This window comes from Callorhinchus milii, unplaced genomic scaffold (genome assembly GCF_018977255.1).
Source record: "Callorhinchus milii isolate IMCB2004 unplaced genomic scaffold, IMCB_Cmil_1.0 Scaffold11, whole genome shotgun sequence".
NCBI classification, from domain to species: Eukaryota; Metazoa; Chordata; class Chondrichthyes; order Chimaeriformes; family Callorhinchidae; genus Callorhinchus; species Callorhinchus milii.
In genome coordinates this window covers 14,398,553-14,412,045 of record NW_024704752.1, presented here as the reverse complement: position 1 = coordinate 14,412,045, position 13,493 = coordinate 14,398,553, and the positions used below count along the sequence as shown (strand labels likewise).

General features: G+C 39.1%; 1 protein-coding gene across 1 annotated transcript; it reads left to right on the top strand.

The window, feature by feature from the left end:
• LOC103174814 (MSL complex subunit 2) lies at nt 1–8,286 on the top strand. The gene is made up of 2 exons (XM_007887365.2): nt 1–765; nt 5,624–8,286. Exons 1-2 carry the CDS (start codon nt 438–440, stop codon nt 7,249–7,251), a joined length of 1,956 nt encoding a protein of 651 aa, XP_007885556.2. The 5' UTR covers nt 1–437; the 3' UTR covers nt 7,252–8,286.
• The last annotated feature ends 5,207 nt before the right edge of the window (nt 8,287–13,493 follow it).

Here is a 13,493-nt window from a genome sequence, read left to right as displayed (position 1 = left end):
CTGCCCGTGTCGCCCGCCGGGCTCGGGAGGGGGGGTTTGGTTGCTTTGCACCCAAAGCTGATCTCGGCGCAGTAAAAGGAAGGAAGGAAACGACGACGACGAGAAGGAGGAGGAGGAGGAGGTGGTGTAGTAGTAAAGGCGAGTGAGTTCTCGCGAATGGCGAGATCTGTGAGGCGACTCGAGGCCGTCCCGTTGTCGAGTTAAAAGTCAGTTGGGAGCCGGAGCTGAAGCTCGGATGGAAGGCGCGCCGCTCCTGGACGCAATGGCCACCGCTGCTGCCGCCGCTGTCTGCTGCAACTGTTGTTATTGATGTTGTTATGGCTGTGGGCGAGCAACAACGGAGCCGCCGCCGGATCCGAACCGAGCAGCAGGAAGAAGAAGAAGCCGCCGCCGCCGCCACCACCACCACCTGCGCCGCCGCCAACCCCTCGCTTTAAATGGACATTAGCAACGCCACCACCACCGAAAGTGGGCGTCGGAGAAAAAAGCGTAGAAGAAACCCTCTGTGCCCCATCCTCGGCAGCGCTGAGCGGCGGCAGCAACAACACCAGAAGCAAAAGAAGAAGGGCCTGAGCTGCGCCTCCTCCTCCTCCTCCTCGGCCGCCGCCGCCGCCTCCGCCGCCATGAATCCGGTGAACGCCACCAGTCTGTACGTCTCGACCTGCCGCTACATCATGCAGTGCGAACCGCAAGAGCCCGGCTCCTTCTCCGATCTCTACAAATTGCTGCCCTACCTGCGCCAGTCCCTCTCCTGCTGTGTCTGCGGTGAGCATTACACACACACACACACACACACACACAATAACCCCGGTACCGGGCAAGGATTTTAAAATGCCCCCACCCACACGTATGCATCCCTGTTAGTGGTTGGCTTCAGTGTGAGAGCGAATTCCTGCAAATCTCATGCAATACTCTCTTTCCCTCTGTTCCCCCCCCCCCACTCCTATGTGTGTGTGTGTGTGTGTGTATGTATGTGTTCTGTATGTGGACGATTTGTGCATTGCACCAGAGGCCTTCTCTGCTCAGCTCATGAACATAATTATAATCTGCATTTAATTCTTTTTTTTTAAAAAAAAACACAAGGTTTACGTACGTTTTGATTTGCTGGATTCCATTTTTAAAATGACAATTTTCCTGGAGAAAATAATCATACTCACTGGGGTGATTCTCGCTCGGTCTCCATTCTTCCACCTCATTACATATTGTGGAGCTTTTTCCCGCTTGTATAAGATTTATTCTTTGCACTGCACCATGGCCTGCTGACAATGCTGTGGAGTGCAACTGGATTTGCATTACTTCTTGCAGAAATCCATTTGAAAGGGGCTGCAGTAGTTCAATTGCAAATGATCTTAAAGTAAATACTGTACTATTTTACTCAAGATAAGGCTCCTTTCGCACTGTTTACAATGCTGAGGTTCATGGTTAAACAGTCTGGGGGTGTGGTATTGGGAATTCCATTGCTATTTTAGGAGATCATTTCATGCAATCGTACAGTACAGGACGTATTACAAATAAATTGCTTGCATTTGTATGAACATACTCCATTGATTAATTACATAGTAATTGGTATCCCTGCTTTGATTTCCGGTGAAGGCTTCGCACTGCTGTGAATTTACGATGAGATTTCCAACATAAACAGTGAGGGTTTCAGTTACTCGGAAAGCTCTGTGATTTAGAAACTATTAAGAATAGTAGACAAAGTGGTGGTGGTGGTTGTCTTTATCTGAAAGAATGTGTAACATTTTTGCCAGTTTCTTTGCCTGGTATATCGGAGATCTTGGGAAGTCAAGGCTACAGGAACATAACCTTAATTCCATTGGTTTGTATCATGTCTGCATTCAGGTAACCAATTTAAGTTGGTCTTTTTCGACATTCGAGCAAATATTTTTTTCATCCCCCCCCCTACTCGGATCGAGACGTGACTTAGCGATAACGTACGTATAGCAAAATGGCTCAACATGCATTTGAAAAAAAAATCAATTAAGTGTTTGCAAAGTGGCTCGTTGCTGTCCAATAACCTGACTTAAAACCTCAGCGGGTTGCCTATCATGTAAAACCACTCATCGCGTTTGCATTGCCGTAACCTATTGCAAATATGATGCCTGCACGTTATCCGGCTGCAGGTACATTTAACGTTGATTTTCTTTTAAACTTAAAAGGCGGAATGTGTTTCCCGTTGCCGGGGGGGGGGACAGGGCCTCTATATTACTTAAAGCGATCGCGTTTTATGTTCTGCCCGAAAGTAAACACGCGCACGTGTCTGCTCTGGGATCCAGCAACACCGCGAGTTCAGCTCTGAACATCCTCCGCCCCTGCAGCCCAAGTGCTATTTTCAGACACTTGTCATCATCCACGTCGGAGTTTTCTTCGCGTTAAGTCTCTGAAAATCTCGAGATTGGGCGACCGTTTCATTTTTGTACACACACAACTGTTTTGGAAACGTTCGATCGGTTGTTGCGAGTCCTCGAGGAACTTGAACGATTCTTTTCGCTGATCGTCACACACTCGCCGCATCTCGTTGTGTTAACCCTTCAGTGTCTGAGTGGGAATTCATCGAGATTTATGCTGGGAACACGGCAACAGGTGCTGGGTTTTCCTGCCTGGCATTCATTTCATTCCTAATTCTCGTTTTGTGAAGCTTTACCAGGTGTTCTTTCAAGAATCGGCCGTTGCTCTTTCTACTTTCCAACCCAGTAACCTTCACTTGTTCTTGGCCTCTGCCCTTCTTCAGGGCAGTTGGGAGTGACCTGCTTTCTCACTTTGGTTTCCCCCATCCTTCCTTAAAAAGAAGCAACTGGTCTCTGTTTGGTACCTTGTTCTGTAAACCCAACCAAGGTTGGCACTATTGTGTGGGGAATCAATAAGCACAGAGCTGCCTAAGGTCAGGCACTGATATTGTTTTGCTCGTACTGGAGCTTATCTCCACACAGTTGACATTTATTTTATTGAAAAAAGGCATGAGGAGTATGGTTTGTTTTGAAGTTTCAATATCCGACAACAATAACAAAATTACATTTCATGTCATGCCTTTCATGTCGGGAGGAACAATTTTATATCATAATATGTGGTACTGACATTTAAGTCAACATTTTTTGCCCACAAAATAGTCAATTCACTTTATAGTATATTCTGTGAAGCGCTTTGAGGACGTCTCAACAATACGACAGGGCGCTATATCAAATGCAAGGATTATTGTTATTTAAGCATGAAGAGTTTCGGAATAACTATTGCATGTAAATGATTTAATTAGTGTTTTAAAATCTATAAACACGTTCACTATATAATGGATGTTGTAAATTTAAAATGAGAGGAATAAAAAAAATTCTGCAGTTACCAATATAACATTTGAGATTGCATTGGTCCATTCAGTGATTTATAATAAGAGGAGAGAATATTATCATAATTCTCTTTAAACAATACAATTGTTAAGGCAAAAGCAATTTCTGTAAATGACTTTAGGTTAAGTAAAAATAATTGCAAGGGATAAAATAATATTCAAATATGTTAGTGGAAATTCTGATGCTTGTAAACTACTTTTTTTTTCATCGGCACAGATTGGGAAGTTGGATATGTTTACTCACCTTAGTGTACTATTGTTTGAGGAAATGAAATCAAAAGTTTAATTTTCTTTTGAAAAAGTAAATTTAGGAAGGCCCGCCCACCTATTTCCATCCATGTATTACATAAGCAGGTTTTGCAAGAGATGGATAGCTGGTGCCTGATGCAGTTTATATGTCTGCCTCATTGTTTGGGCGCCAAGCTCTGGGCAAAGAGCCAAAGGTAAGGTCATTTACTATGCACTGGAGAAAAGAAGAATGAGGATAATCTGCGAAATGTGGGTACAATTAGTCTAAATGACAAAAGCAAATCTCTCCAAATTTACTTCCTGCAGTTGACATAACATTTTTAGTTCATTTTATTTAAGATTCTGCTGCATTTATATAAATAAATGCTTAATTCTAGAAAGCTGGGAAGCACCGGAAAGCCTTAAGAGACATTACTATTGGAAAATGTAATCCCAGTATATTTAATTTGCTCACATGTTTAGATCAGTACAATTGAATTTGATGAAAATGTAATACTTTTGAAGTTGGCAACAAGAAAGTAAAATCTGGAGCGTTACATTGAATATCGTTTTAGTATTAGCACCATGGACAACATATTCTTAGTTAACTGTAAAACCATACAGGCCTGGGTATTGTTGGACTGGAAGCATGAAAAATTTCTTTATATTATATTTCTATTTTACTGAGACCTTATGAAGTGTTGCATTCAAAGGCAACGGACTATCATTTTAAAACCTCTTTAAATATTTCATTTTATGAAGTGTTTACTGTCATAAATGGTATGTTTACAAAGTATGAAGTTTTGGAAATTACTGCCTGTTAAGGGAGAAGAGATGATGAATTTCAAAATGTTAGCACACTGTTGGCCTCTTGAGTAATATGACATTCGAGGCACAAACACTTGCTGCGTTTGCAGACAAATTACACAGTCACACTGATTTATTACAGAAATGGGGAAAAAAACTTACCGGTTCAACATAATTATTCTAAAATATAATAGTTTATTGAGCACATTTTAGAAATGTTTGGTCTGTTCAACAAAAATTTACAGTTAAGTTTTATAAATGCTCTTCCAGTACAAAGATTAATAAACTCGAATGTAAAGGAAATGGATTTTAAAGTATTTCACAAGAGGAGTTTGGGTGCGGAAGGCCCTTCAGCTCATTTGATCTCATCCTTTCTTTTTATCCATCTTTGGGTATCAGCTTTTCTGTTCTGAAATTCCATCCTGGAATCCCATCCTGGAATCTCACCCATCCCTTGCCTCCTTCAAGGCCCGTTTCAAGACCTTCCTCTTTGACTGTGGCTTCGGCCACCGTCCCACCCCTCTACCCTCCATCACTCTTGATTCCAACCCCCAGCTCAGGTGCAAGCCCTTACCTGTCCAATACCTTGGGACGTCCTTCTGACGTGAAAGGCACTATTCAAATGTAATTTGTTGTTTGGAGTGCGAAGCAAGTTGTGCACCACTAAGACTCGATTTCTTGTTTAATTGTTCAAGTGTGTACTCTTTCATGTTGACTTGTTTGTTTCAAATAGATATAAATCTACAAATTACCAAATCTCTATACTTTACAGCATATCCTGTGAAGTATGTTGAGATGTCATCCTGATGTGAATGGTGTTATATGAAATGCAAGGAATAGTATTATAAATCTACATAATATAATCCTTGCATTTAATATAGCGCCTTATCACGTCTTCGAGATGTCTCAAAGTGCTTCACAAAATCTATTGTAAAGTGAATTGACTGCATGTATGTAATATATATATAAAAATTGAGGGAAAGATATGTGCAAGCACTGCTATAAATACATTGCTTAATTTTTATTCAAAACTAAGATCCAGTGATTACATGTCCTTCCTCCTCAGAAAAATGTACTTGTCTAACAAGCAGATATTTACTGACAACCAATCAAACATTTATTTACGAGAAGTTATCAGTCTTAAAGAGAGATGAGCTATATAAATCTTTCCTAAATGTTTCATGGTCTTCAAAGCTTTAATGAATCTGAATTAATTTCTAGAACATCAACACATGTTTGTTTTTTTTACAGGAAACTTATTGAAAGATCCAATTGCTCCAACAAACTCCACTTGTCAGCACTATGTCTGCAAAGTCTGCAAAGGTAAAAAGATGATGATGAAACCCTCCTGTAGCTGGTGTAAAGATTATGAGCGGTTTGAGGAAAATAAACAGCTGAGCATCCTGGTGTGCTGCTACAAGAAACTATGTGAATACATAGCTGAATCACCAATTTCCGAACACCTTGCTACAGCTGTGGATGGTGCTCCTGACATCTTAACACTGTTGCAAGAAGGACTGTCGTTAGATGACGGAAGGCAAGGGACCTCTGGTTCGGCTAATACTTTACACTTGTCAAATTCTCCACCACCCTCAAGCTCGGAATGCATCAATGACCTGGAAATGGCAGCACCTCAAGTCATTGAAAGCACTCCTCCGGACAGCACGTTAGTCTCAAGCAATGTTGAAATGATCTGCTCTAGTATCAATGGGTTGCCTGGTTGCAATGGACTTGCTGCAGATGAACTTGCTGTAAATACTATTTCTTCTGCAGAAAATTCGGATGGACTCCATATATCCTCCACTGGAGAGGACTTCAAAGATATTGCAGTTTCTGACAGCTTGCAGATAACCAGCAAAACTGTTTCTGTTGGCAGTCTGGATATAGTAGGAGCTGACGTTTGCAGTTATAATGAAGATATAAAGCCTATTGGCTGTTTATTACTCAGCAGTGAACATGTATTTCAAGAAACTGTTTCAAGCAATCTTGAGGCCTGTAGCACTGATTCACAACCCATTTCTGAGGCAAGTGCATCCAACGGACCTCATAAAGATGCCAAACCCACCTCCTTGCCTCCTAAAAGCAGTATTTTTGTTTCTAGCAATGCACCCCCTCATGGTAATCCCTGTGTAGCAGCCACACCGAAAATTGTACGGGTGAATCGGAAGCGCTCTCGATCGGAGAGTGACAGTGAAAGAATTCAGCCCCTGCCCATTTCCAGCATCATACATGGACCACCGCTGGGGGCTGCTACTCCTGTTCCCGCCAAACGAGAGACCAAGTTGTCCACGGAGACTGTTGTCACAGTGCCAAATGGTGGCACACCAAAAGTGGGAAAGGCTTTGCTTACGGCCAGTAAAAGTGTTAAAAAGCATGTAGAACACGGGGCAAAGAAAGCGCACTCAAAAGTAAAGCAGGGAACAACCAAATCTAAAACTAAAGAGAAAGTTCACAGTAGTACTGTAATGCCTGGCAGCCCATCAAAAATAGTGTACAAAAAACCCCAAGAGAAAAAGGGGTGCAAGTGTGGACGTGCTACACAAAACCCAAGTGTTCTTACATGTCGTGGGCAACGGTGCCCTTGTTACTCAAATCGCAAGGCCTGTTTGGACTGCATTTGCCGTGGCTGCCAGAACTCCTACATGGCCAACGGCGAGAAAAAGCTGGAGGCTTTTGCTGTGCCAGAAAAAGCCTTGGAGCAGACCAGGCTTACTGTGGGCATCAGCTTAACCAGCATCAGCAATGTGGTGCGGAGTGCAAGCACGAGTGCGAGTGTCATTAATGTGACAACGGGGTCGCCCATACCTACTTTCCTAGCTGCCAGTCCACGAGAGGACAAAAGCTTGGAGGAAACTATTGACTATAGATATGACTGTTAGATTGGAATTGATCTGGTAGACCTTAGGCTCGTCTCTATTAATAGGGACAGCTACAACTTTAAGGCAGCTATAGTTCTGTTTAAAAAAAACTTAGTTGAACTTGCCCTAGTCCTTTGGGTATAGATCACTTGAAATAAATGTTTGATTAATAGGCCTAGCTCCAAAATGGGAAATAGGCTAATGTGTCTAAGTTGTAATTAATGAACTGTTGCAAGTGGTTTATACTGAATGATCTTTGGCAAAAGAAATTTGACCTCATTGTTGCTGCTTATGCATTGTGCATAATCGCAAAAGGTAAAGGTGTAATTTAAAGAACAGAAAATGGTGAACTACAGTACGAACAGTTTAAATTACATGTAGAATATAATGTCACTTTTTATATGCAGATTATTTTTGTGTTCTCTAAATCAAAATCATTGGTTCTGTTTTATTTTGGTAATGTCATTAGATGACCCAAGAATATATTTAAAACAAAATGCCTCATTATTTTCTAATGAATGCATTTGCATGATCAGTTGCACAAAGCAAAACACTCCCATTACACCTGTGTAGTCACAGTTTCAAATAGAAATGAGGATGACGCTTTAGACGCACATGATCTATATTTCTTTTCCCTCAGGTCTGCTAATTTTAATTAGAAGAGCTATCTGGTGCTCAATGTATAATCTTACCATGGATGGTGGTTGCTGGAAGACCCCACTCCACGCACGCACTCGGATGCCTAAAAGAGGATATCGGTCCCATCTTAATGAAAATGTGTACAGATGAAGCTGCGTCTGCTCAGTTTTGCACAAATGTGTCAACTGATATCATTTAATATGGCCTAAGAATACTTGGCGGAAGCATTTCTGTTTAACATCTGACCAGGCTGCTCATAAATTGTTGGAAGTATATGGGGTATGGGTTAGATGCATGCTAACGATGGCTACAGTTTCCAATTATAATGTGAAAAACAAAGTGGTGAAGAATTATATCCTTTTCATCACCTACAAATACAGTCACTACACTTTACAGTAAAATTCTGTGATGCGCTTTGAAACGTTTCAACAACGTACTAAGGTGCTATATCAAATGCAAGGATTATGATTAAATGTGGTAGTGTCTCTGCATTGCTGGTTGGCTGCCACTAGATGGCACAAGCTCGTCTTGTTATGTGCTATTTACAACATGCACCAGTGCCCTCTAATGGCAGATATTCAGTATTGCATTTGATTAACTAAATGCCCTCAAGTCTTGTTAAAACTATAATACATTTTTGCAACATTGGCAAATTCAGGCTTTACATCCGGACAAGTAAGAAAATTGAAAGCACCTGCAACTGAATAATAAATAAATTGGGCCACAAGTTCATCTGTGATCAAAAGGAACAAAGAACAGTTTTTAAAAAAAGCACTTCAAAATGGAGGCTGGTGCATGTACTTTCCCTTGTTATTTCTCCTAGCACCCCCGCCCTCCCTCCCCGTCCACTCTTTCAGCAACAAACAAAATCTTTATCCCCTTACATAATGTCAATGTGGCTGAACTGCTTGTACCACTGTCCACCATTGTAATGATGTATATGAAATTACTCCTCGGCCTCACTCTGGTTTGGCACATAGCATGCACAACAATGGTTACTCACATAGTGTAAATGTGCAGGTAAACTTTCACATGCAGAAAGAGATCAAATGGCACCTCTTTTTGTTTTTATAGTGTAGCCGGTGTCATTTCCTGTGAATGTGGTCAAGTAGCGTTTGAAGCCATAGGAATAATGTGATGTTTTGTGTCCAGTCTGTACTTTAATTTTTTGGTTGTTTTTTTCCTTTTTTGTTTTGCAAGAAGAGTTGAAAACTATTTTTGATAATGAGAGTAAATGGTGGAAAATGCTTCTTCAGTTTACTTGTCTTTTTTGGCACCTAAGGCACCGACGTATTTAAATTTTGACCTCCTTGGTAGACTGTTACAAATCAATGTTTCTTTGTATTTGTACAATGCGGTTTCTGTATACTGACCCAAAAATTCCATGAATTGATTAGATGGTCAATCCGAACTCTGGCATGAAATCTGCGCTTACTGTTCCTATGTTGAAAGCAAGTACTGGTATTAGGCACAAAAAGTCCAAAATAGCATTTCGTATTTCCGTAATTAACACTATTGACTACATTGTTTTCCTGTTCCAAGTGGTGCTGATTACATTGAGAAATCCAGAAAAAAAACTACATTTTAATTTTTTCTTACAAAATGCTAACTTCTCACTGCCTCTTTTCCGGAACATGTACAAGAAAGTAATGAATAAATGCATTAGTTTTATACTACTTTGGTTTAGCTACATTTAGGATACTAGTGGTTAAACTACTGTATTGATCATACAAGGATTTTCGGATATTTATGTGTGTTTATGGTGTATTCTATCTGATCAATTTGGTAACTTGAAGTAAAAATGTCTGGGACATGCAATTTTTTTTAAAGATGACGGTCAAAAGGAATGTAATAGAAAGATGTTTAAAACGGGATTCTTGCCAGTAGTATGCCTTCTGAAAGTAAAATAGACTGAATCTGTTATGATGAACTTTTAACATTTTGTTATTATTTTGTGTTTCTGCCTGTCTGGCAATGTTTTCTCGTGTAAGCACAGTACTGACATTGTCAAAGGTTCTGCATAGACATTATTGGAGGTGAAATAATACAAATAGCAATACATTCAATAGCTATGGGTGCTTCACACAGACTTGTGATTTCAACTTCATATATTAATTCAAATCATTTGCATCTTCAATTTAGCTTCAGTAACTTCATATCTGGAAGACATAGATGACAATAGTTACAAAAAGTGTGTGAAGCACTATTCTTGGGAGGTGCAAGTATCTGCTGAGCTCTCGATCTTAGCTGTTATTGGGAGGAGGATGACTAGGTTGCTAGATGTTTCCACGGAGAGCAGAGAGTTATTCCCAAGTTTAACTTGCGGATCTCTATGGTAGCCAGGTCATTCAGCACAAGGGCAGTTTCTATTAAGACTTGCGCAATTGATAAGACCTTGGCACTACAGATACCTTTGGCAGTGTTCTTAAACATTCTGGAAGGTACAACAGCCAGGCACTTTACATATAAACGTAGCATAAAAATGCTGTAGCAATTTCTGTGGGAGGGGGAGATGGGAAAGAGAAAGAAGAACTCTCGAGTAGATTAAGCACTTTGACAGCGGATTAGTACCGGTTCGATTGTATTTATACCTTCTATAACGCATTCCAGTTTCTTCAGACAATCCAGGCTTTTGTGGGGGGGTTTTTTCTGTTCCAGTCCATGTGTTGGAGGGCCAATGAACGATAAATCTACTGTAAAATTTTAAATATTATTTTAGACAATCTTCATCTTTGTATTCAGTTATACAAAAAAATCACTAATCTCTGTTAAACCAGTACTATAATAAAAACAGGTGCTGGTTTAGTTTTCTACTTTCCTGATGTGTTGGTTTGTGAGGATTGTACTTGAGTTGCTGTAACCATTGTGAGAATTTAGTTAAGAACTTTGTTTTAAATGCTGTATGTCGGAAACATCTTTTAGGCTGGAAATCCAGTTGGTTGCAATTGAAATTCATATGAGCTATGAATATCCAGCATGGAGAAGTGAGAATCCATGTCATAACTGAACATACCCACAGTGGAAGAGGAATATCAGAAGAGGCCATCATTAAATGTCACATTATGAGGGCTGTCTTCACCTCGTATCAAGATTATTTCTAGATTTCAAAGAGTCCAGTTTTGAATCCCAAGGGTTTCGCTAATTCAGGAGTTCAATAAAATAGGATGCGGTTTGATACACTAGGTATCGTAATTCTATGGTTCAGATATGACACATGGAAATCATACATATAATGAAACTCCCAAGGGTTTGGATACTCATAAGCACCTCAGCAGTTTAGAGACCCATAAGCATTGTAATACGGTTTCCACAGACCGAAACGTTTAAATTATTCCAGTCCTTGCAATACATTGTAAATGGATTTCATTCTATGTTGAATTATTTAGAAATTTTGGTTTACATTTTCCACAGTTTTCTTTAGTATAGCACTCTCTAAGCCTTCCAGAATGTAATACCAATATAAGAAAACTTTTTTTTTTAAAAATTAAGTGGAGCAAAATATATATTTTTAGGGCTGTGACATACGAGTAAAATCATTTTGTCTTAATCCCTGTTTAGGAAATGTTCAAGGTGCCAAGATCACATGTTGTCAGGGAGGATATCAAAGGTCGTTTGTTTTTGTGTTAATCTGATTAAAGTATATTTAACAAGTGATAACTTTGTTTTTAAAACCTGAAAGAATCAAAGTGCCTTTGTTCCTGTTTGTAAAGCAATAAGGATAAATATTTGTGTGGCAAAAGTTTTAGTATACAAAATTACATTTTAATTGAATGGAAATTCTGAGCAGACACAATAAGTTTTGCCCTTTCAAAAACTCCCATTTTTAATCAATCTGCTGTACACGTCTCCTCCCCCCCCCCCCCCCACCCCATAGTTACGATTTCGCATATATCATGATGTAATTCTGTTGTCCATCTCTAAATAAGGGCGATTGTTTCTTCAGAAGTGGTAATGTGCCACATCACCATTATGTAAATAAACAGCATTAAGAAAGCAATGTTTAAATGAAAATGGGTCTGGTGTATGACCGATGTTGGGTACAATTTCATAAGTATGAAAGACCTGCTAACTTAAAATCCAATTGAATGAAAAAAATCTATGTATACTGTCCATGTTCAGTGTGTTTCAATGATTATGTATTCTTCTTCTTTGAGAAGTTAATCTTCATTTTTCTACCAGTGTAGATGTCAGCAAATCCTTCTGTTTGAGGAGGGACAGCAAATCCCAGTCGTATTTCAGAGTATATCATGAAGTGTTCAAATGGTCTGATCCTGAATACACCTTGAACTGTGCTGTACAACCATAGCAGCAAACTGTTCAGCATGAATATGACTCCATCTGAGTAGGGTAAATTGTCAAGATTACCAATTTTTGAAATAAGTACATGATAGAAATGTCTTATGCGCAGTGTAAATTAAAGCAAGGATATTACAATTTAAAATACAAGTACAAAACCTTTGAATCTTTACAAATGTTTATTTAATTTTCAAACTTCCAAAGAAAAGTCTGCAAATGTAAAAGCCATGCTAACACAAGCAACCAGCATATTTCACACCACTTGAGTAACTGATTATCCTTAGCAACCAAATAAGTAAGTCAGAACACAAATGCAGTTTTCATTCTAACACATCTCTACAAGTTTTTAATATTAACAATTACAATATTTGTTTCTGAAAAAAACACCATGAGCAGTTTTTGAATTGCTGTACAGTAGCTCACATGTTTCATTGATGCCCCCATGTGTTTGCATAGAGCTAATAATTACTGTGGCTTAAATGGCAGTACTTATCTCAAGTGTTCAGTCATTTGGTACAGGTTATGCCACATCTCAATGAGTGTGTCTGAAAGAAACAGCAGAAGACCTATTGCTATAAATAACTATACTGCAGCTATTTAAATTTTATATATAAATCTGTCCAGTTCCTCTCCTAGAACATAATGAAATAAGAAATTATTCTCTAAAGCTGCAGTCAAATTGTTTATTTTTTTAAAAAATCCTATATGTAGGAAATGTATTAAATTTACAGATATCCTATTGTTTCTATACTGGCAAACCACTCAGAAGACAACAAATTTCACACATTTTGGCAGATGCCTTTTTACACTACTTACAGAGATAATCAAGTTCTATACAAATGTGTACATTAAAAATCCAGACCAACTGTAGGTCACAAGTAAGGCACGGTTTCAAAAATATTTAGTGTTAACAGGTAGGAACTTAACCAGCAGTTGAAGAAATGTGCCATATTTGTGTGTATTGCAGATGTCGATATCGCCTACGCGCCAGAGTAGATGTTAGAGATTTAGAATACAGATATACAAGCCTAAAAGTATATTTCAACAAATTAGAGTCTATACCAGATAAAGCAAAAGAGAAACAGAACTAAAAGGCTAAAATGAGTAGTTTCTAATCAGTGCAAAGTGGTACCTTTTTAAAAGTGAATAAAAATTCTCATTTTTCACATCTGGCTTAAAAGAAAGATTTGGAAAATCCTATTAATGATCTGCGAAAACAAAAGTGCAAATTTTGTAACAGTATAAATTCTATTGCATTAAGTTACAAATTGAGCCTGTTTATTCTCTTGGAAATCTCATTGGGATTAGGAGAAACATAAAAATGGGGG

Coding starts and splice junctions, on each gene's coding strand:
- LOC103174814 (XM_007887365.2), top strand. CDS start 438: ATGGACATTAGCAACGCCACCACCACCGAAAGTGGGCGTCGGAGAAAA. Junction 766..5,623: donor CCTCTCCTGCTGTGTCTGCG/GTGAGCATTACA, acceptor TTTTTTTTACAG/GAAACTTATTGAAAGATCCA.